Source organism: Bombus vancouverensis, chromosome 17, assembly GCF_051014615.1.
Source record: "Bombus vancouverensis nearcticus chromosome 17, iyBomVanc1_principal, whole genome shotgun sequence".
Classification (NCBI taxonomy): Eukaryota; Metazoa; Arthropoda; class Insecta; order Hymenoptera; family Apidae; genus Bombus; species Bombus vancouverensis.
Window position 1 is genome coordinate 1,045,960 of NC_134927.1, and position 25,243 is coordinate 1,071,202.

At 35.2% G+C, this 25,243-nt stretch overlaps 1 protein-coding gene across 2 annotated transcripts; it reads right to left on the bottom strand.

Annotated features, from left to right (window-relative positions):
- Positions 1-591: 591 nt before the first annotated feature.
- LOC143303887 (uncharacterized) lies at positions 592-25,243 on the bottom strand. 2 transcript variants are annotated; one of them, XM_076625993.1, is made up of 5 exons: positions 25,091-25,243; positions 14,091-14,443; positions 7,013-7,113; positions 1,201-1,353; positions 592-940 (listed from the first exon to the last, which is right to left on the bottom strand). In XM_076625993.1, the coding sequence occupies exons 1-4, from the start codon at positions 25,117-25,119 to the stop codon at positions 1,210-1,212; spliced, it is 627 nt and encodes a 208-aa protein (XP_076482108.1). In that variant the 5' UTR covers positions 25,120-25,243; the 3' UTR covers positions 592-940; positions 1,201-1,209. The 2 variants fall into 2 exon arrangements, with proteins under 2 accessions (XP_076482108.1, XP_076482107.1); XM_076625992.1 differs by lacking the exon at positions 592-940 and having other exon boundaries at positions 984-1,353.

Sequence of the window (25,243 nt, forward strand, 5' to 3'; positions counted from 1 at the left end):
TGAACGAAGGCTATCCTCGACGAATCCAATGATCTCGTGTCCTCAGACACACCCCATCATAGCTTTCCTCTGCAGCATCATCGCGACGGAGAGTCATTCTCCGTGAGGTCGTATTAGCGAGTTACTTTGTGTCTGTACGCTCGGTGGATATTCCACGTTTTCGCAAAGAGTCCGACTTAGATTTTTGTGAGCACGTATATCTATCATCCCATTGACCGCGGCTTCGTTATTGAACCTAAGACCAACATCACTAGTATCGCGAGTGTCCAACCGCCGCGGTTGATTGTCGAGTCGGTAGTATCCATACTTGTATTAACAGACCGTACCTTCATTATAACCCAACGATGGCCAATTCCAATGAAGATTTATCAAACGCCCACAACCCTATTCCTGACGTTTCTCCGACATGTATATTATTTTACTATTTCATTAATAGTATTAGTAAATTATTAATAAATAATAAATTAAATATGAATTATATAAATTGTACACAAAATAGTAAATTATTATTTTATAATAATGATATTGTTGAATTTATTTATTTATTGAAATTACTTTTGAATTTACCAGAAACAATGATAGAAAGAACGAATTATTAATTAGATAAATAAATATTAGTCAAATTGTATCATGTTCGATCTCGCTTTCGTCGGAAAAGGTTCGTCAGTATCAAAATCTTTTTTCGCAGGGAACCGAAAAGAAAGAAGGTTTGCCGTTGCAACGGTGATATTCCCTGATACGTAAACTTTTAATCTTTTTCTATTGTTCCCGCCCTGTACTGTATTGTACCCCTACTGTATCCCTCTCTGTTGTACATTCGGTATTTTTTCAGTATTTTTCGCTACCGGCAAAACACAAAGCGTATGGAGAATTTATTCTATCGCCGTATCCCTTCCAGAAGAAGTAAGATTGGTGATTCGTTAGAAGTTTTTAAAATCACCTACCAAATTAAGAGAACAGGAATATAAATTATATCATTGATTCCATGTGTTAATTTTTCTAACATGCGCTAAAAATGAACCCCTCAATCAAAGAATGCTAATACATGATAACTACCGCTTGTAATTGTACTTATTAAAATTTTTTTAACAAATTTATTTCAATATGTTTGTTTGCTTACGAAGGCTATGTATATGTACAGTTTTGTTTTTCGTTTAATATTTACTCCCAAACGTAGAACTTACTGAGCAAACTACGTACTGATAAAGTTTATGTTACAGTGAATCGTTTTAAGAGCTTATTTATTTCGTGGAAATTTTGTTCTGCATGTTGAGCTATTTTTCCTTCCGGTAGAATTTTTGGTTCATACTTCAGCAATTGATAGCCATCAACTAAATACTTCTTTGACTCCTGCTGCAAAAAAAAAACAAACCGTCAAATATTTGTTAATGTAAAGTGCAAATAAATGATGGCAGAAATTTTTGTTCACAGTTTATATAATTGTCTGTTAATATTGTATAATTATCGTATTATGTAAAAAATGCTTCAGCCCCTTACCGCTCGCGTTAGAACTATAATTACCATTAGAACACGCGTATATTATCGAAAGGAATAGAAACAAGGGCGACCGAAGACAATACAAAAAATGTGTTTTGTAGATTAAATATGTTGAATATATGGTATATTTGTATTGTACGTGTAGAGTGAGGAAACGTAGAGAGAAACGATACACAAGTATAATATGTATCCCCTCCATAGTATGTATGATAGTGTTGCATGATGGCCTAGGACTCCGTTGAGAAAAAAGAGAGAAGTGCAATGTGAAATCTCGTGCCATAGGCCTCTGGCGAGTAGCCCACGCGGCGAGCAGAGTTATGTGAATATTCTAATATTCTAGTATTCTAATACTAGGGAGGGGATACATACTTGTTTGTGTTTTCGCTCTACGTTCTCTCTCCCTCGCACGTACAATACAAATATACTATATATTTAACAAAGACTAATGGTGTTGAATCTACTGATTAGTAATATTATAAAAAATTCCTTATTGACTATTTTTGACTAGTAGTTTTCAGAATCCACGAGTCAACAACTTATCGCAGATAACGTAATTTTTCACGTGCGGATCCATGATCTTAAAAATGATCAATTATTTATCAGTTATTTTGTTTATAAAAATAGTACTTACAAGTTGTTATACTCCAAATTTTTATAGAAAATTGCTCTGCGACGACAGTATCTTCAAAATGATTAATAAGTACAATATTCTACACTTATTACATTCGTTACGAAATAGTCGAATAAGTAGACAAATATCTTCGAACAATTGAATACTATACAACTTTTTGTAATGAACTTTGCAACGTACGGCAGTCAACTTGGATAAAATTTTAAGTATTTGAGGTCGTATTAACGTGTTAGTTTATTAAAGAGATGAGTGGTAAAAATGTAATAGTTAATTATATTAAAATCATTTTAGGTACAAGTACAGAGATAGTGTATGTCGGTTGTAACCGTCGCTCACTTGATTCTATCGTATGACTCGCTATGCTGCTCGCTATATTCTTCGCTATACTGATTCGCTCTAAAGACTCCTTTTCCTAGAGAGGATGTCCGTCTATTTATATTGTCCGGTGGATTTACAGAAGATCATATGTGGTTTCAGTTGACAATTATTCATAACGGCGATAATGTTTTTGCCCGGAGTTTGTTTATTCTTAAATCTCGCAAATTAAAACAGCGTTGATACTATAAGGCACAACAATATGAGTCACTCCCGATTCGAATCGTCCTATGACTCATGTGCCGCTACATATTCATGTTTATAAGAGCAGTAATAGGCCACATACTTAGCCTTATCAGAAATTATTTTAGCTTCTTTTCAAATTACAGACGATGAAATCAAGGTTTTCGAAAACTTTACATGATCTTTGAAACGGTATTTGAGATTTTGAGTGGCCGTCCGTTTATGGCTCGGATAGCACCTATCCCTTCTTTGGGAAATTTCGAACTACCTGTCCTCCCCGAGCTCTAAGTCTGATGATTCAGAGGTCAGGAAGAAACTCCAGGGAAAACCCCCGGTCGGGAAGGCATGATGGATGGAGGAGACCCAACGGCTGATGGGGGGAATCAGCGACATACTAGGACAGTCAACAGAGCGTCGTACCGTGTGGGTGAAATACTTCACTCTCAACAAAACATTACAACCGTCGTGTTCGGAACATCAAACTTTACTTTAATACAACAAGTGCAAATAAAGTGCCAAATTACACTAACACTCGATTTATTAAACCTCCTCCACCTTGAGCGTTAGTCGCTCTTTAGTTGATAACTTGCAACAAGCGGTCCGCAAGATAACATCACAGATACAGATTTTCAGAATGTTGTCTCAAAATTTTCATGTTATCTTAAAACTTGAAAATGAAATGACAACTAAATTATGGATACAATATTTCGATATGATTACAATAATAAAGCACTTCAATGAGGCTGAAAGAAGCGGTAACTGGAAATTACATTTCGGCGCTTTAAGAAGAATGAGCCCGCATTTTCATGTCAGTGGTTACTACCTTTATATAAAGCCTTGCCAATTATATTTGCAAGACATGCAGTAGCAAGAAACACAGACATACTCCATGTTGAAAAGTTTTCAAGCAAAAGATTTTTCACGGCTCGGCGGTTAAATAAATTTTGGTCGGGGATTACGTTTGATGTAACTATAGAATAAATCTTAATACGATCCGGAATGAAATGTGACATTCAGAAATGAGAGAAATGAAAAGTATGCCGAAAAAAGGGGAATAAGAATGAAGCGACATAGACGATGAAGAATTTTAAGAAAAACCGAGATTATTGTAATCGAAATCAAATTTTAATTGATTTTTTTTGTGAATATCTCTAAACTTAAGACCGAGCGACGGTAATATATACGGAAAAGTTGTTTAGAACGACAACATATCTCAAGGTCACCGAAATCGATAAGGTGTAACCTTCTGTAAATAATTACCATAGTTTTTTCTGTACTTTTCTGCGACTATACTCCTCTTTTCTTAATATCCTTTCTTTTCTCAGACATTGATTTGTCATCGATGACGACATCATGGGTAGTTATAAACGCTCCAGTCCCTTACCGCTCGCGTTAAAACTATAATTACTTAATTATAGGATATTACCGAAAAGAATAGAAACAAGAACGACCAAAGTTAAGACAAGAAAAGTGTTACGATTACCGAAGTCCCTTTCTACCATTTGTATCTTCCCGTGATCGGTAATTGCGTTCTTTATGCAAAGAATTTAGCGTTCCGCAACGTGTGCATTTATTATAAGTTATGCGAACAATATCATTATATCATATGTAAATAGTCACACCCATCACATCGTGTTACCAATGGCGTTGTGTTCCGAATAAAATTCATTCGATTCGACCAGGATCGTGAATCATTTTGCTCTTCTCGCACAAACCTATGTGTTCTTCTCAGCATAGACTCCAACCTTTATACAGTCCGCTATAAAACTAAACATGTTTCAATGGAGATTTCTTTCCATATATTTCGCACATTTGTTCTCGGACGGAAATTCTTCGTGTTCTTCTTCGGACATTTCTTTATGAATTTTTGTATATTTAGAGTGAGTTCTACCGACCACTTTCCACACTTTAAGAAAGGATTTACCTTCTGAATATAATTTTGTAACAAGATCTCGTACTGGAATGTCACTTTACTTTCTCTCATTAGCCATGTTGGTGGTATGATCGCCAGGTTACGGACAAGAGTTAGTGTTTTATTTTTCGTTGCTTAACAATTGTTTTACGAATTATTTGAACACAATTTCGTCGGACTTCCTCCTCGATAACACCAATATTCAACAAATACATACTTGTATTATTTAAGTAAGTGTACTTTTACGTTTCTGTCAAAATACCCATAAATATTTATTTTATTAAAAAAATGTTTACAAATTACTTATTAAAATATATATGAAATATATGTAGAATGAGAGGACACGAATATGCCGAAAATTAACGTGAAGTAAAGAATATGAAAACATTAACTTAAATTTTATAAATGTTATTTTCTCAAATGTAGTAATTTTAGATGGTGTGACAACGTAATTTGGAAGTAAAGATATAAAGATTATCCTATTGTACATAGCACTATATATAAACGGATGTTCTATATAATATTATATATTTAAAAAGGGTGTTTGGCTACAGTTGTAACAAAATTTAAAGTGATTCTTGAAGCTAAAGTAAGATGAAAATCAAGAATAAAAAATTGCGTTTTCTTTGTTTTTTAGTTATTGTCAGTTAGAAACTAGCTGAAACATCCCTGTGCGCGAACAAACCTCTTTACATGAACGAAAGTAGTGTTATTAAATATAGTTTTGGGGTTGATATTTAATAGATTCACACAGATTGAATTTTACTTTCTATATTTCACCACCTCGTACAAAACGTCTGAACACACCGGATACACTCAGATAATTAACACATGGTCGACTCCTAAGACAAAAGAGCGTCGTTAGGAGTCGTACCAACTTAGCTTGTAGGAACTAACGATTATACCAACTTAACGTTTCTCAACAAGTAGGTCAATCTAAGTAGCGGACTGTACAGGAATTTTCGAATCGAACGATACATGGGCAGCAGCTTATCTTGTACAAGTTGTAGGGAAGAAAATTGTATATACGTATACAGAATGTTTTGTTTAACTGAAATTATTGTTCCAGTAGCGGGATAGGTTTTAAGGTCAACCATATATCTTTTAATACATTAATCGATCTATCTTATTATTTCCCATAAAAAGATATTAACTTATTTATGTCGAAAAACTCTTACATAATTTAGTAGGTAGTTTAGCTTTAATTTGTAAAATTTAATGTATGAAAGACAAGGAAGGATGTATAGCGGTATTTTTGTGTTTATAAAGTCATATCTTGTGTGAATCATTTCTACAAAGAATTTTTAAAATTAGAGAAATTTATTTTACCAAGAACATAGTTCCATAACATTTCTAATCTTGAGAGTTTATTAAGACTGTTTTGCCTTATCTTTAGCGATTTTGCTAATTCCTCGGTAATGAAATTCATACTAGATCCGATGTCCAGCAACGCTCGACAACGGATTGGTTGCTGTTTATCATTCAAAACGTTAATCTACGCTGTGATGACTAGATCATTGGATAATAATTCGGATGCTATTGGTCTGATATGTTCGGTCATCAACGGAGTCGTCGATCGTCGGCGTCATTGGTTATGTGTTCGTCTGTCACTGGGAGGTGGACTTGGAGACGCGGCTGTTCGTGGTGTTTCCGATCTGTGGTCTGTTGTGTGCTAAGCAGCACATGTCCTAGGCCCGGAAACAGTGTAAAGTCTTTAAATTTTGACGATAGACTCCGATTTTGCAGAAGCTAATCGTAATCGTGACTACATTTCCATCGAAATCGATTAATGTTGCTACGAGTTAGAAACAATGAAAAAAATTGTGAAAAATTGTCACAATTTTTGACCTGTAATTGTAACAAATCTAATGATTCTTACATTTTTCTAATGCCTATCACTTTTTTCTGTATCAATCGATTTTAGCGAAATATTCAGCATGCACGTGGCAGTAAACGTATTATTTAAATTTTCACTACAGACCCAGATAAAACTGTTGTAAAAAGGGAGTTTTACGACTTTTTTCGCAATTACACCTCATCGGCGTAAGAGTACAATTTGCATGCTTTTCATCGAAATCAATATTTCATAAACTACACATACCATATCATAATGCACATATCATAATAAAGAAGTTACATTTAAATTACAATACGTCCTCATAAATTATTAACTTTTTAAAGCTCTTGACTTTTGTCCCCTTTTTCTAGATGGTCTTTATCTCTTTCAAGCTCATTGTGTTTTTCCATTGTTCATATTAATGAAGAAATTAAAAATACCCCATTAAAATTTCTAACCAGGCATCTGTATTGTAATTTTATCAAAGATGGTAATTTTTTGTGTTTGTGTTATACATATTATTATTTAAATATGTAGTATTATTTAAGTACGTGTTAAATTTGATATTTCATCTTACCAATAATGGCACTAAAATCTCCATTTCTGTATGCCTCCTACTAAGGTCTGCGTGGGCTGCATGTAATTCGAAAAGAATCAGACCTCGAATTCGATTTTCAGCTGAAACAAAGACCTCAAATTATGCGTACTATTATTATCCGTACCACGTGGATGAGATACAATGAAATCACAAAGTAAAGCATGACGTAAATAAGCGTACTAATTGATTTGATTGCAGATAGGATCGTGCTTATTTCGCACATACATACCTAGGCAACCGTATCAATTTTTGAAATTGCCGATTTTTATTGTTTTATGCAATTGACGATTTTTAAGAAAGCATACTACAGTTATATTTGAAATAAAAATAGAATTAAAATTAAAGATAATGTTTTTTCGTTACAGCTTTGCTTTCTGATAAATTTGTAAAAGTTTATCAATTGCATGTTTATTGTTTTCGCTTATATACACCTATCATGTATCCCTATAAGTGATATGCAGTGATATTTGTACCTATCATATCAAATTGCAAAGGAAGAAATATTAGTAGTAATATCATAATATCAACATATCTTCTATACAAGGATTATTGGTAATTATTTACAACGCGGACAAACTTGTCGATTTCACTGACCTTGAAATATGTCATCAAGGTCAACGTTCTGAGCAATTTTTCCCTATATACATGTCGAGTTATCATAAGGGTTAGGGATGTGTAACGAATCTTCAGTTGGATTACACATTGTTGTTATGCAATAGAGAAGACATTGACTAGTGCAAATATGATTATTACAGAATTTGACAAGTAACCCTGATAATTATATACTCGAGATGCCAATAGCAATGATCTTAGGCTCAATAACAAATTCACGGTCAACGGGTTAGACAATGTGCTTTCTTCCAAAGTCCAAGTCGAACTGAACTCACTGGCCCACAATTCAAGTGTAATTCCACTTACTCGTCCACAAGTAGAACTCCACTAACTTCTTCAGTCCAAATCGAACTACATCTATATACTCCTCTCCGTACCTCTCTGTACCCCTCGGGTCAATTATATTTTTAAGGAGAGCTATACAATTACTCCATACCTCTGTTAGATAAAAACGTCCATCCCGTGACCGTGGCTACGTTCAGCGACCCGTTGTATCACTTCGAGCCCAAGCCTATTGTCATAATTTTCGGGCACACATGATCGGATTAAATCATAAACAACTACTTCTAAGTTTTATTATTCAAGTACCGCTATAATGAAAGGTCTAAACTACAGTATTGGCAATCTTCCCAAAAATTCCAAAAGATAGGTCCTGATGTCCTTTTATCTCCGACATACATATATATCTGCAGTACGGCTTTAGTTTTCAAGTTATTCGTAAAAACGTATTCGATACTATATGTGATATTTTGCTGTTTACACATGTATGTTATTGGTCTGTGACACTCTACATTTCAGATAGTAATCAAAACAGTAATGCACATACAGAAAATATACAATGTATGTGGCAGGAAATCATAGCGATTATTCCACGGTATGGAACTTGCAAATTATATTGGCTACTTAGTTGAGTTTCTGTTTAGACGCCAGTATAATTTTGATAATCGAATATTCGCTTATTGTCAATATTGTGGCTGAAATATTCTCAATATTAACGGCAGTACCTAAAGCTTAATACGAATCTAAACTTATTTTACTCTTGCGTTACAGGCATATCTAATAGTTGTAACTGTTAAAGTAATAATCTGTGACGTTTTATTAAATATAAAAATTATATGTAACATAATAACAATTTTGTATGTAACAAAATAGCTAGAAGTATTAATGTACACCGCTCTTTTCTCTTATACATCTGAAACAGGAATGAATTTGTTTTATTGCACATTCATTCATTTAACACACACGCGATGCGTTCGTTTCATGGCGTTTTCCTTTTGTCTTCCTTTCCGTCATTCCTCGCAAAGTAACAAGTTATTAGATTTCTTTATTTGATTCTGCCATAGACGGCCTAGAATAAATCTTCCTGTTTCAACTCTCCATGAAATAATTTAATAAGGTTACATAAAAATGCGACCAATTAAACCATAAACAAACAACAAATTTAATAACTTGTTATAATATAGATACGAAAACATGCAAGTAAACAATACTAGAACTGTGTGTGTAGTGCGAAACACATCCTGTCAGAAGCAGTATATGACATAATATCTTGGAAACTAAAGCCGAGTGACGGTTGTACATATGTATAATGAAATAGTCTAAAATGTCGACCTTGAAAAACATTTCATGGTCATGGAAATCGGTTATTACTGGTTCGAAATTGGTGATGATCGAAAATTTCTAAATTATTTGTCGTTAATGCAAACTTTTGCAAGTAATCACCATTTTTAAATATAATTGCATTCTGTACAAGATACGGCATTTAAATGAGAGCACTTGGATATCTCCGCTATTAAAGATCCTATGAAAAAGATTCTTAGGACAATGTTATTCAATGTTTCGACCATTCGCGGGGAGACGCGATCGCGAGAAAGCACGTCAACGGGAGTCGTAAATTCCCGTTAAGATTGGATAATCGACGCCACGAAATGATCGATCTCCTGATTTCTGTTGCGATAATAGGGGTGGTTGAATTGACTTTACACTGAATTAATAGATATAATTAATGTTTATTCCAACAACTTCTTAACTAGAAATGTACAATTAATTCGATTGATAGCTAGAATAACAAGGTGTTGTACGCGACGCACGCTTAGATGTTGAAGGTTCAAAAAATGTATGAAGACTGACTTTCGGTAACGATGATGCAGCGGAGGACACTTGCGATGGGTGGGTCTAATGATGCGAGAAAAGCTGATTTGTTAAGACCAAGTTCTTGTTGGGAGAGTGAGGGAAGGACTTCTCTGGTAATTGGTTAATTTTCTGAATTGGTGTGGAAGGGTGGAGGAAGGGTGTTAACAGCCCCGGAGACAAAGTTGCTAGTGTGAAACATCGTACATGAGAAAAACGAACTTCTTCTATCTTTCCGTAATAAACATTCCATAAAACATTCCATAATAAACATTAGAAATTCCTAAGATTTATGATCGGCTCTTAAGACTATTGAAGATACGCAGTGAAGGCGTGCGGACATCTGGTTGCCATCCTGTCAGCGGTGTGTGGCCTGGTCTAGGTAGAATGTCGCACGACGTAACAAGCTAAATGAACATTTTTATGAAATTTCCAAGTCAGCGCAATTTTTTAATGATGGAACTATATATATGTCGGAGATGAAAAGACACCGGATCCTTCCCTTTGGAATTTTGGGAAAGTCCCTTAACACTTTAATCTAGATTCTACCATAGCCGTAATTAAGCAATTGTCGTCATTCAATCCGATTGTATTTGTTCGAGATTTATGATAGTGAGCTTGGGCTCGAGGTGACAACCAGTCACCGAACGTAGCCGCGGTCAAAGGATGAACGTTTTTACCTAACAGAGGTATGGAGTAGTTCTATAGCTCTCTTTAAAAGAAATAGTTGTAGCAGCACGCGACAGTAAACATTCCAACGGTTTCTGTCCCGTGGCTTACCACACACAGACCCTATTTTTCGGGCGAGATGATTACTAGATGTCGATGCATCTCCACAGTACATGTTCAGCTAGCCTGAGGGCCGTTATAAACATAACGATCTAATTACCTAAAATCCTTCAAACAGACAAACAGTCTTTGTCCCAACTACGGGAAGATAGGGGAAATCTTCTTTAACTACCAACATTGAAATTGACCAATTAACAACAACGTCACTTTCCCTCACTTTCTGAACGAAGGCTATCCTCGACGAATCCGATGATCTCGTGTCCTTGGACACACCCCATCATAGTTTTCCTCTGCAGCATTATCGTGGCGGAAAGTCATCTTCGTGATGTCGTATTAGCGAGTTACTTAGCGGCTTTAGGTTCGATGGACATTCCACGTTTTAACAAAGAGTTAGTTTAGTAATACTTGTACCATAGCCAAGCAAGTCGAGTACGACTTGGGCTTTGGAAGAAAGCGCATTCTGTTATCCCGTTGACCGCGGATTCGTTATTGAACCTAGGATCATTGTCATTAGCTTCTCGAGTATCTAATTACCACGGTCACATTACTTGTCAAATTCTGTAATAATCGTATTTGCACTAGTCAATGTCTTCTCTATTGCATAACGACAATGTGTAATCCAAATGAAGATTCGTTGCACGCCCCTAACCCTAATCATAATGTGAACCCGACATATATATATATATATATATATATATATATATATATATATATATATATATATTTCATTTTTATATATCTTTTTCCTGTATAAAACAGGATTAAAGCATTTTAGGCCCAAAATTACTTGGTGTACAACGTAGTATACAAATGTAGTTTACGTATGACAGACAAGGTAGGGTATAAAATAGCACCGTGTTTATATTTTCTTCATTTTTCACACTGAATTTGATGATATTAAAATTGAAATACCTCTTAAACTAAGCATTTCTAAATAAAAATACTACATTAACACTTTTGTATGGAGGAGGGAGCATCAGGTCAATTGATATATAGAGAAATATAGAGTCCCATCTAAGAAAACATTTATGATCTCAGAATCTTAAAAATAAAATAACATTACTTTGTACATAACATTATTATTTTTAATTCTTCCGAGCCGAGGCTCCGAGCAACGCGAGAGACCAGCGAGGACATTCTATGGAATGATGCTGCGGTGTGCTAGCGGATATGAGAACGTACCTGATTCTAGGTCAGGGAGCCACACGAGAAGGAAGAAAGTTACGGCTCAGGGGATTTCGGAGCCCCCAGGCTCCGTCGGTGTTGCGGATAGTGCTTCTTCAGTCTCGCTCTGACGGTCATCACACGACTGGGTGAACAACGACGAGAGGATGGTCAGTCCCAGGGCCACCTCTCACGCGGTAAAAGCGACCAGGGATCAAGCGCTATTGGAGAGTGACACGGAGAGGAGATTAGAGGAGGCTTCGATTAGACTAATCGGAATGAAGGACAGCACTAAGGAGGAAGTTGGGTCAGGATAGTGAGATGGATCAAAGTAGCTACCTGACCCCCGATACGAACAGAACCAGAAAGGGGAAGCGCATTCATAAGATCGTCTACGGCCCACAGCACTGTATCGCATGCAGCGCCGTGCGTATTGGCGGGCACAATGCCGATTTACTACAAAGCGGAACTCCGGGCCAAGATGTATGAAGTAAAGGAGAATTACCAACAAGAACATTGTGAGAGTCGGCCTAGAGCAGGAATTGCCTCAAATTTCGTGGAAAGCATGAGGGCAGTGAAAGAACGTATAGACGACAAGTGGAGGGAAGAATGGAGCTCTTATAGAAATGACAATTGGACGAAGTAACTAAGAGGAGACGCTTGTACTTTCAAGAAGTGTAAGAAAAAATATTGATCATTGGACGATACAACTATTGACCGGACACGGGATATTCAACGTGTACCGTAGGACGACCAGCAAAGAGGTTCATTCCAGATGCTGGGATTGCGACACAGAAGGGAGGACACGGAGCATGCGTTGTTACACTGCCGTAGGTGGATCTTCGGCAGGACCAAATTGGGGAGCCATGTCGGCACGCCATTAACGACGGAAAATATTATTGAAGAGGTAATCAAGATGACAACTGGACTAAGTTCCAGGCATTCTACGAAAGAATTATTATGGGGAGACGAAAGCAGAAGATGGATATAGAAAAAAGACGAACAAGAGCCAATAGAAATGGAAATAATTGAAAAGATGTAACGAATGAGGGGTACATGCTAGGGTTAATCCTGAAGAATGCTGAAAGGCGCTTCCGGGGTTGGTACCTGTACGTTAAGAAGAGCGGTCAGACGAGGGGTTTTTAGTGGGTATGGCGTTCCACCTGCTGAGTCCCCCTTAACTCAGTGACGCGGGTCACTGGGTATGCATGCATTTTGCCCTCCTCGTGAAAAAAAGGCCAGGGAGCCACAGGATTATTGATTGCGGATGAGGATGAATATATAAGTAGGGTGTCACTAGAGTGAAGTCACTTGCGGTCCTTGACGTAAAGTCCGGGAGGTTCAAACTAGGAGAACCCAATGTGAAATCCGAAAGCCACTGGGAAAAACGGCGTAGATGAACTCAATGACGTGCTATTATTTATTAATTATTTATGGAGGGAAAGGATTAAAGGAAATATTAATACTTTGTACTCGAAAATTCTATGCGGTAACCAAAAAAAGTAGCTACGGTCAAGACATGTAGCTAAACCATGGGAGAAAGAGAACAAAGCTAAAGGCTAAAACATTATATACTGGTGGACACGGGAGATTGAGATGGGTGGGAAAGAACTGATCAAGAAAAGGCATATTTTGAAAACTTTGAAATAGAGAAGTACACTACACCTAGAAGAGTTTCGTAGTGCTGAGAGAAGGAATGGCTAAAAATGAGGGGAAATGACATGATGTACTCGGTTAAACTTCGGCCTAGCTAGGAAGTTAAAAGAGTTAGTTCGAAAGTAACTCTAGGTTATGCGCGCGCTCATGATCACGCCACCCGAGGAGGAGAGAGTGGAGAACGACGAATTGGAAATTGTACAATTACCCTCATCCCCCGGGGATCCCTGACGCCTAACCAACAAGAATTTGGTACTTTCTAGGCTGTGCAGTTTCTACGAATATTTACATTTTTTGAAAAAAAGGGAAATTCTCAACTGCTTCAGGCAATGCGCAATACGCACCCAGAAGAAAAAGTAAAGAAATACGAGGGTTTCTGTGAAAATGTTGGACGGACAGGTATACGATTGTATTAAATACATTATAATTTGTTAAAAAATACCCTGATCCCTCCATCACATGCCTATAACAATAACAACGGTGGCATCAGAAAATGTTAATCGAGTAAACAAATTAAATAACAAAACGTTCCCAGGAATTCCTTGAAATCCTACCATCATGTATTTGTATTTGAGTATTTTGCGTATCTGTGGTAAAGTTAATCAGCCAGTTTTAAAACATAGGACTCGTTGAATTCGTCAGAAATGAGTAAAGGTAATATGGAATAATTGTCGTTAGTTATCATTTCTTAAATAAAATACATTACCAGGAACGAGTGTCTTGAGCAATTTATCCAGTTTTTTGCATAATTCTATTTTCTCGATGAGAAGATCTGTTTCAACTGCTGCTAATCCTCCAGTTTGTTGTCCAATCAATTGAGCCAGAGCAATCGTTACATCAATATTGTAAAAATGATTTGGGTGGAGGGTACTTTCGTAACGACTTATAAATTCTTTACATGCAATAATGTCATTTTTCTTGATAGTTGAAAGGTATATACCAATATCTTCTAACATTTTTTCAATTTCCACATAAGGAACAATTGATTCACAAATTTTGCATATATAATCCTGTTCCTGTTCAAAAAATGTTTTGGGTAATATGTATCCTGGACAATTCCTGGAAAGAAGTAAACAGATCAAATCATTCTTGCATACAAATAATTTGAAAAATAATGTTCCCCAACTTTTCGTGGTATTTTTGTGTTAAAGAGAAAGAGTTTAAGACTTTAAAAGCTCATAGTACTTTTCAAGAGAATGTGTAATTATCATGGATTCTGAAAGCAACTCTTTTGTTGTAAAATTAACTTTTCTTATTTACAAGTATCTGACATTCTATTGACATCAGCCTCTTCGCAACATATTCCAAATAAGCCACAGTTTAGAGTTAGTTTAAAAGTACTAGGTAACGGAGTGAGTAACACCCTCACTCCTGGATCATCAACGTAAAAATGACTACTTTATGTTATTTTTATTTTTATTTATAAAAAATTGTATTTTAGTTTAAATGATGTATTTTTCTTTAGGTTTAATCACGATTATTATTGATATAAGCTAGCGTTCGTTTTTTTATATTTTTTTGTAAAAAATTAGCAACAAAATATATTCGAGGCCAGACACTGCGCATCCACGTGAGTGCACCACATAATCACGACTATCAAGCATAAATAGAGGGCTGGTAGTTCGATTCAGTTCCTCGATTAATGGCTTCAAGAACCAACTTAGAGATTAGATCTTTGAGAAACCAAGAGACTCACAGTCGGTTGGTTCGCTTTAAGTTTAATGAGCTCGCGAAGAGCTTAATCACCGAAACCCTAGAATTTACCTGATCCGGTTTTATCTGTCTGTGTAGAGCTCTCAAGATCAACTTGATTAAATTAGCCAGCGAAGGAACAATTTTAGTTCAAGGACACGCTCTGAGCTAAACCTAATGTTGATTTAAAGTTCATTCTACGTCTAATGATCTAGCGAGGAGCAGAGCTTCTTTGTAACGGTGTTGCTCAATAAAACTTACTGGGTTTACTGCGTTTGAGCTTTATCTACAAAGCTCGTCGGTCTAGCCTGCACATGTGCAGTCAATTTAATTAATAAGATAGATTTTAAGCATCTTAATTATCGTACATATTGAAAACGTTTCAGAATATTATAAACTTTCGTGTTCAAACTTTCAATATTATATCATAATCATTCAAATACTTGTCATTTTAGTTTATTATATTAGTACTATTGTATTTATTGTTTCACTATTATTGTTGATATTATTTTCATTGAATAAATCTCTGTTTAAAGATCTTAACTTTTGGATTTCTATTGTTAACAGTGCGCCAAATGTACATTATTTCCACTCTTACGCCACTGATGCTAATAGTTCTTTTTATCAATAACAGATGCCATAATCTCTGGGAGCGTTTCTCCAAGATTATCGTTATAATATTTATTAATACCAACAAAAATTATTTCATAACAATCTAAATGAAGAAGCTAGAATTACAAGCTCTTTTGGACAGTAGAATTTCCATTATCCGAATTTATGGAGGAAATTAATGGAGTGATGACTGCTTGAATGAGGGAATTTGTGGATGGTGGAACACGCGTGTTTTATTATCATTATCGGTCCATTTTTCAAAAAGTATAATTCAAGAACAATTACAAAAAATACAATATAATATAAACGTAATATTTTTTTAATTCATTTATGGATTCCATATCTTTTTTACTGCTATATCAAATAAATTTGTTAATAGCTTGAGCTGCGTTAAATCATCCTATTTGTATCTGAAGACAGTGGTTTCCAACGTGGGAGGCGCGGAGTATTGCTACGGGAGGCAACAACATTTCTTAATAAAATATTAATTTTCATACCATAATATTTACAAATAAATAGAACTTCATATCGTAAAACACGTATATGTTATAGCAAAATCTTGTTATTATTCTGTTAATTGTAGTTTTCAGCTTTTTCTATTATTTAAAACGTGTTTATATTATTATATCTATAAAAAAGTAAAAGGTAGGGAGGCGCGGAAAGAAATTTTTTTCAGGGGAGGCGTAGTAGCATAAAGGTTGGAAACCGCTGTCTCGAAACACTTAGGTCCATTAATGTCATAAACGTTTCCAAATAAGAAGACTTTCTTATGTCTGAAGATTATTTTCTTGTGGACTTCCTTTTTCAGCATGCGAACTTAAAATGTGGGAAACAATATTTATCCAAATTTGAAAACTTCTTCGCATAATAACGTAGCTAGAATGAAAAACTGGCGTTTCCTTATTGCTGATTTATAGAAACAATTATTATACAGCAGAGTTTAGATACCTATTTCTCAATTCCTTTATAGTTTTTCTATACCTTGAAACACCTCAGTAGTTTTCAATTACATGTATCTGCTTTTTGACGTTATGAACTGTAGATCTAATCTAGACTGTAGTTTAATACTTAATACGACATGATTCCTGCTTGATATCATTATACGCGAAATACTAACGCGTTCTACCTCAAACATAATGTAATAGAAAGATATGAAATTATAGAAGGACATAAGTAGAAATATTGTGTAATTAATGACACGTTTGGGTAGTGGAACGTCTGAATAATAAAATATTCAGATAATAGGTCTTCAAATACTGGGAGTTTCACTATATTGACTTTTACCCAGAAAAGATACAAAAGTTGCGCACAGCTCGAACTTAGCTTACTATTTGGCTTTTTGTGTTTTATATTTAAACCAAAATTCGTCTGTGACTCCTGAATTAGATAGAATGGAGGTTATTAATCCGTTAGGAAGATACTTTCGTTTAGGTAAGAATCTGATGGAAGAATAAAAGATTTGTTGAATCCTCATGTCGGAAGTTGGCGAAAATACGGAAGAATTCTATAGAACAGTCGTCACAGGACCAGAAAAAAATATTAAGTCATCTAGTACATCGATGGAAGACATTTACAGGTAGATGGGAATAACCGATTTTTCTACTAAATACCATTCCGAAAATTCCTAATTTATAAATTTATTGGAAAAGCATAGGGAGAATTTAAATTACGGAATATGTATGTTATAAATACTATCTTGTGTTGGTAACCTTAAATGAATGTACAGATATACATTGAATGTAGTACTGTGTTACATGATGGCACAATAATGAAATTCATTTAAAATCGAACGAGTAAAAAGATTTGACTTTACATCAGGATTTTGATGTAAAGCATATATTATATAGGTAATACAAATATATTTATAGGTATACTATTTATATATTTATATATTTATATATATTTAAATATTTATATATTTATAGGTATAGGCATATATTATATAGGTGATACAAATAAATAAGGAATTGCATATATATATGTCGGAGATGAAAGGACATCGGAGCCTTCCCTTTGGAACTTCGGGAAAAATCCCTTAATACCGAAATATAGATTCTATCATAGGCGTAATTAAACAATTGTCGTTATTCGACCCAATTATAATTGTTCGAGATTTGTGATAATGAGCTTGGGCTCGAGGCGACAACCAGTCGCCGAATGTAGCTGCGGTCAGGAGACGAACGTTTTTACCTAACAGGGGTTTGGAGTAATTCTATAGCTCTCCTTAAAAGAAATATTTGTAGTGGCACGCGACAGTAAACATTCCAACGGTTTCTGTGCCGTGGCTCGCCACACGCAGATCCTATTCTTCGGGTATGATGGTTACTAGATGCCGACGCATCTCCACAGTACATGTTCAGCTAGCCTGAGGATCCGTTATAAATCTCAAGATCTAATTAACTAAGGTCCTACAAACAGACAAACGTTTGTTTGTATTTTATATATGGGCAATGTCACGATTTGCTTTCTGTTGTCATTGTTATCTTGTGAACTGACGTTCACTGTAGCTAAAGCCGCTGGAGTACTTTCTGTGGGGTACATTAAAATAACATAACATGTTGTGAAAAACACCAGGGGATATGAACGAATAAATTCGCGAAGCATGCATTGGGTTCGATGCAGAGGCAATTCAGAGTGTAGCTCTCATGATTATTTATAAATCTCAAACGTCTATGATACTATGACAGTGAATACGATGCGAGTACTATGAGGTAAAATCTGTAGTATCGATAAACCGGTCTCTTACGAAAATCTTTGATGATGTTGAATTTCCAACCTGATATTACAAAAAGTATATTTTCAGGAAACAAAGCGAAATTATTCGTCGACTCGTATTTATGACTCATAAAGGTTAATTCCTCTTTACTCAGGATTCAATACTCTTTTGTATGTTCATATAAAAAATATAGCATTCCCTTTAAAATATATAAATTGTCCTTGAAATCTTCAAAATGTCTTCACGTATTAAAAAAACAATACATGCACAATATAATGAGCCCCTCCAAACCCTGCAATTTTTGTATGTAAAATTATTTCATACGACGCATAGTGTTCGGAATTCGCCCAGCCGAATTTTTATAGAATGCACAGTGTGCTGTGTTGTCAATTAAACAGTAGAACTATTTCTGGAAATCTTGTTTACTTTTCAAGATATCTATGCGTAATTCATTCCTTTTGCCCTTAAATATAGGTTCCAAAGCAGTCACATCCTGGATTCTTTTCTTTTCGAGTCCTATGAACCCAACGTCTCGCGCTATTCGTTTCTTTTCTAAAGGTAGCAATTTCGTCACTTCACCAGTAATTCGCCCAGTTTACTCTTTTGAGAGTAATGTCACATAAATCCTGTATTGCTATGTTGTATCTAACAAAATGATCCAATTTTTGTTCTTCATGGGTGCTCCACTCTGAGATCGTATTGTCGTAAAGAACAAGTAGAGCCTCGCTGTCGAGATTATTCAGATTATAACCATATTTCGAATTAAAATCCTCCGAAACAATTAATCGAAAATCGGATCTTCTAGCTTCGATAATGTCGACCTCCGATATGTACAAATATAATTGAAATATTGCCACAATCAAATGTTCGGTGAAGTGTAACAACTAAAAAATCTAGCGTTATCCGAAATTTCGAAGACAAACCCATTGTTACTTTTGGCAGAGCCCGCACCATAGTAAACATTATTATGTCTTGTTGCCTAAATTGCCATATTGCCGCCTTAGTCAGTGTGCCAGCCGTTACTTATGGAATGCGGTTTTATGGAAAGCTCAATTGCTGTCTTATACAGCAACTTGTGGGCTAACTTGTATCTATTACAGTTTACTTGGAAAAATTTTATTTTTGTATCATCAACGATGTTGTCTGATTAATTAATTCCCTATAAATAAGACAAGGCAGAGAGGCCGTTACATGATTTATTTTATCTTCATCCATGTTTCTCTTTTTACATATAACGCACCTTTGAGGCGTGGGCAGTTTTTCTGGTGTATCCCTCGGCGCTACTTCTTCCACGTAACTCTTCTCCATTTAATATTTAATTAAATTTAAATTCAGCGCTCGTACGATCAAATCTGTAGCGACAGGAGCATCAAACGACTGGCGGTACAATCTGAATAGGAAAATTTATAAGGCCCATTTCAATCCTTTCACCTTCTTTTATTTTATCCCTAAATTCGCCTGAAATCTCGGCCAGAGCAGTTCGCGTACCATTGAAGCTTCTTCTTAACCCTTAGAGTGCTGAATACTCGAGGCCTATGCGGTCCGTACGGACGGCGCTCGGCCAGCGCTGACGATCGCTGTGGACGGAGTACTTTTCCGCTAGACTGAACTTTGTTGATTGACTATTCAAAGAGCAAATCGTAATAAGTTATAGTCATTCTTTTGCACGAGATTAAATGATTCGAGAGCGTTATTTTGTAGTATTAATTATTTATTATAAACATTGAAATTTACAATAAACTAGAATTTGGGTAATAAACTAGAAAACAATAAACTAGAAAACTAAATTTAGTAAATATAATACAAGTTAATAATTCAGTTGTCTGTGAAAAATTTTAAACAATTATCGATACATAATCCGACATCGCATTTTCTGCATTCGTATCGCGTGTCGCTCCTTCTCTTATTTTTCAAACAAACAACACATTTTCTTCTTGATAATTGTGTTGTGCCGGCACGATTAGGGCATTTTGATGGAAAATGTCTATCAATTAAACAAAATGGTAAATCCTCAGACTTTCCCTTTCCTCCTCCTACCATGTTCCTACGTTGGAAATATTTTCGTAAAATGTGTCTTATCAACACTAAATGAAATTCACTAAATTTTTGTTTCGAAGCAGTAGATTTTTGATATAAAATATTTATCTCACACAAACGTAATAGTATTACTTCTGTATAGGTGTACGGAAAAATTGACTAACGCATATATGTGTTCTTCTTCCACACCGATAGCTTTCGCTAAACGCATATATGCGTCCATAGCACTCTAAGGGTTAAGGCCCCCAATTCAACGTCTTCCTCTTTGTCGGTACGTAGAGCGACCGTGGTATTATTGACTATTTCTCCTTTCTCAATGATAGAATCAAGATCTCTACACTGAAATGTAATCGTCTGATTCATTGCTTTAACCACAGTGTCTTCGCCCAGTACTCTTCTTATATCCTCATTCAAGGCAGCTATTCTTCTTCATCTCGATGAGAAGTGTTCCTATCCTTTTTCTATATTTTCCAGTATTTTCACCAATCTTTAAGGTGATAGCTCATTGTGAAGCTCAGTAAAATCTTTACCTTTATCGATTATAACAAGAATTGCATCGTTTTTCGTTCAAAGTCTTCTTCTGAACTGAGGTTCTCTTAGAGATCCCGTCGTAAGTCTATCAGAGTTGACTTTATCTCCCTTTTGGACGCTACTGTGTATTGTGAATTCGACTTTTTATGCAATTTCAATGCATAAAGAGAATGAATGAACGAAAAGAATATATGTACAGCGCCACTTAAAAGATTTAAATTCAGTGATAGAAAAATGCACTTTTGAAAGTTTCTGTTTACAGAAATATAATAAATCAATATAATAGATTCTCTGCTTATTACCAATGAAATTTAATTTAAAATATTTGTTTACTGACGAATAACAATTTATTGATATTATATACTACGTATTGAAGAATAAAATTGAACTATTTATTTTGTTTTGACTCCTCTTAAAAGGGAAACAATGATCTGACCCAAATCTCTGATCTTCGCATTCTCTTGACTCATATGTTGAATTTTGATTAGTTATATTGAAGCGATCTTCCTCGTTTGTTAGTGATATTTGTTCTGTTGGCAGATAGAATAAGATATCATAGTAATAAAAATATTAACTGGGATATAACAAATTGAAATAGCAAAACACAGACGTCGGTCAAGAAGTGTGTGATGTAAAATATTTTCCGAATATATCTGACATACATCGGATACATCTCACAAATACAAACATTTGTTCTTACGTCAAATAAGGATAAAGTACTGATATATGCATCACAAGTTAAACGTCGAGATAAATAATTCTGTAAGCATTTCCCGTAACCATGAAATTGTATTATACAAGCTTTTCAACACTTAGGCAACCGAATAGGGAGATCTCCCTTTTTGACTTTAGCAACGCGTTTTATTTTTTTTTTTTTTTTTTTTTTAGTCCGTTACGACTAAATAAAGTTATAATCGAACGATACGACACTGTAAAAAAATATTGAAATGCATCATGAATTTTTAATTTCATGTTCAAGTTGTGTTATTTATCTTTAGTCGTCTTGAACGTTTTTAATATTACCTATATTTTTTTATACTTTTAAACACAATGTTTTGTATAAACATTGAAATCGTTAAATAAAATCATTACCACAAAATATAATTAACTACTTAGAGAATTTTTAGACTTTTTTGTTTTTTAAGTACTGAAAATTGGTCCTCGATACTTGAAGAAATGCGCAATGGAAACGTATAGCTCGCTGTGACGCGCGCTGGTTGGCTAAATGTTGAAAGATTTATATTCGAAATATAATGTAATAGTTTGAAACATCCTCTATATCTCCGCGAATACAGGAACAATTACGAAATTGTGCTTTCTTTCCTAAATTCTATTACAGTACAGCCTTCTTTATCTGAACATCCATTATCCGAATACAGTATTATTCGAACGTTCTGCTATCCCAACATAGTACTTCTCAGTAATAAATATCTTTTTCCATTTCAGGTATGTACATATTAAATTGGTGTTCGTATACAATGTATTCTTTCCTTAATTCAATTGAGTGATTGCTAATTGTAAGAATTTGGTACAGAACTTGTTGCGATTTATCAACTAGACGGCGATGAGCCCGGTGCAAACTGTTATCTTGAGGTCGCGGTCCGTGAACGATATTACCGCTCAAGGTGGAGGTAGACTAACGATGCAGAGTAATCTTGTGTTTAGTTGGTTTATTTGCAGTTTAGTATACATTGCGATGGTCGGAGTTCGCGTGAGACCTCTACTTTGTGAGAAAAATTGAAAACAGTACTCCAAAATTAGGGTCAAAGCTGGCCCCGTCAGCTTTACTTAATATTTACAAATATCTGCAAATTGATATTGCCAAACTATTGTATATCAATGTATTAGTTGAAGCCCACGGAATTCATTGAACCTAACGGGAATCGTATAGTTCTTGTAATTTTGCTATAAATTGAGGTCAAAGTTAAAAAATTGCAATCGTGTTGAACAGTTTAATCTAACGCTGCGTCTCCCCACGAAGCAGACGGTGCATTCGGGCGCTGCCTTACAGAAAAAACCCTGAATATCGGCGCCAGTGTCAACGTGTTAATTTGCCTTGTTTGTGTTATGTGCGTGCCATTCAATTGGATATTTGGTGTTTTCAGTTTTCTTAGTGTAAATCTAATATGGTGGCATTTACTGGGGTTTGCTTTTATTTGTTTATCTTGTAGCCACTTTTCTATTTTTGTGATGTGTTCTTGTAGTAATTTGACTGCTGTTTCTGGGTTAGTGTGCCTGACTAGTACAACTGTGTCGTCCGCGAATGTCAGTATTTTGCTATTAGTAGTTGTTGGTATGTTGGCCGTGTATAGTGTATATAATGTTGGGCCCAAGATACTTCCTTGCGGTAGCCCTGCCTTCATGTTTTTACTTCAGAATATACATCCTTTATTTTTACTACAAAGGTTGGGGTTAGGTTGGGTATGATTTGAGTAAGTAATGGATTTATTCCGGGAAGTGTTTTTTGATTGTTTGTAAGAGGCTTTCATGGTCCACTTTGTCAAATGCTTTCTCAATGTACATGAAAAGGGATGTACAGCATTGTTTCTTTTCTATTGCTAGTAAAATTTCGTTGACGAGCCTGTGCATTTGCTCTATAGTGGAGTGTTTGTTACTGAATCCAAATTGGTAATCTGGTACTAATTTTTTTTCTCTATTGTTGGTTTTAGGCGATCGCATATTATTTTCTCTAGTATTTTGGAAAGCACAGGAAGTAGTGATATTGGTCTGTAAAATGCAGTTTGGTGTGTGTCTTTGCCTGGCTTAGCTAACATTATGATCTGTGCTAGCTTCTAGAATTCTTAAAATTGCATTGAATATTATTGTGATTAAACGTATTGCTTTTGAAGGAAGGTTTTTAAAAATTTTACCATTGATTAGGTCGATTCCTGGTGTTTTATTGTATTTTGTTTTCTCGATTATGATTCTAACTTGTTGTGCTGTTGTATTAAATATGTCTTCGTCTCAGTGACATTTGGTTTTACTGTTGTTAGTATTATATGGAGTAAATGTGTTACAAAGGTGGTTGAAGAATTCTGCAGCTTGCTCTTCGTTGCTTCTGGCCTATGTGTTGTCTGCTTTTCTGATTGCTGGGATTAGTTTTATTGGCTTCCTTATTTTATTCGTCGCTTTTCATAGAGAATAGTTGGCATTCGCGTGCACAGAGAGTGTTTCTATGAATTTTGAGAATTCGTTACTATTATGATCTTTTATTTTACTTTTTACTTTCTTTGCGAGTTTGTTTAGATGTTTTTTGTTTTCACGTGTTCTATGTTTTTGCCATTTTGCTTTCGCTTTCCTTTTTTCTCTGATTTTGTCAAGGATATTTGATTTTGTTTGGTTTATAAATAATAGTTAGCCATGCTGCTTCTTGCATGATTTCTGTCAATGTTGTTACTGCCTGTTCGATGCGTTTGGGTGTTTTTAATGGAATATTGCAGTTGATTTCGCTCTTGATTAGTTCTTTAAATGTTTGCCATTTGGTACTCTTATTGCAAAGCGACTCTGATTTGTTATTAAATATTGGTTTGCTTGTATATTCTATTATTATCGGTGTATGATGGGAGCTAAGCTCCAGACTGGGTGTTACTTTTAATTTGTTTGCGTTTGCTCCTTTTATACCTGCAAAATTAAGGAAGTCAGCAATTTTGTTTAGATCTGTCTGCCAGTGTGTTGGTCTTCCTGTGGATAATATGTTGAGATTATTAGTTCTAATAAATTTTTCTAGTGTTCTACCTCGGGGCGTGTTAATTCTTGAGCCCTATAGCGTGTGCTTTGCATTGAAGTCTCCCGCTGCGATGTAATTACTTACGTTGAAAGAATTACGTGTCTTAGCAGCCAAAAAGATATGGATATTCAATATTTAGAGAAGCTATCGATTAATCTTAATTTGTATTTGAAATAAATGAAATTTCACACAAGAATAGTGATTGTTGTATTATGAGAAAATTCCATTATCCGAACAGTATGCCTGCTTATAAATTCTCATAAAGAAGACTCTACTGTACTTGCATCAGTTCTATACAATATTGTAAAGTGGGAAAATATTTTTATTTATAGTAATCCATTCTTCGTGTTCATAATAATTTGTATAAGACTTGATTTTTAATTTAACTTACATTCGATTGCACCTTAAAGCGTTAAACATTGTTCCAAATTCTGTGGGATCCTTGCATCGATCACAAGTACATTCAAAAAATTTTGTTTTAAGAAGATGGTGTCTTCTGTTTGCAGTACCCCACAATGGATCCGTATAACATATAGAAATGTGG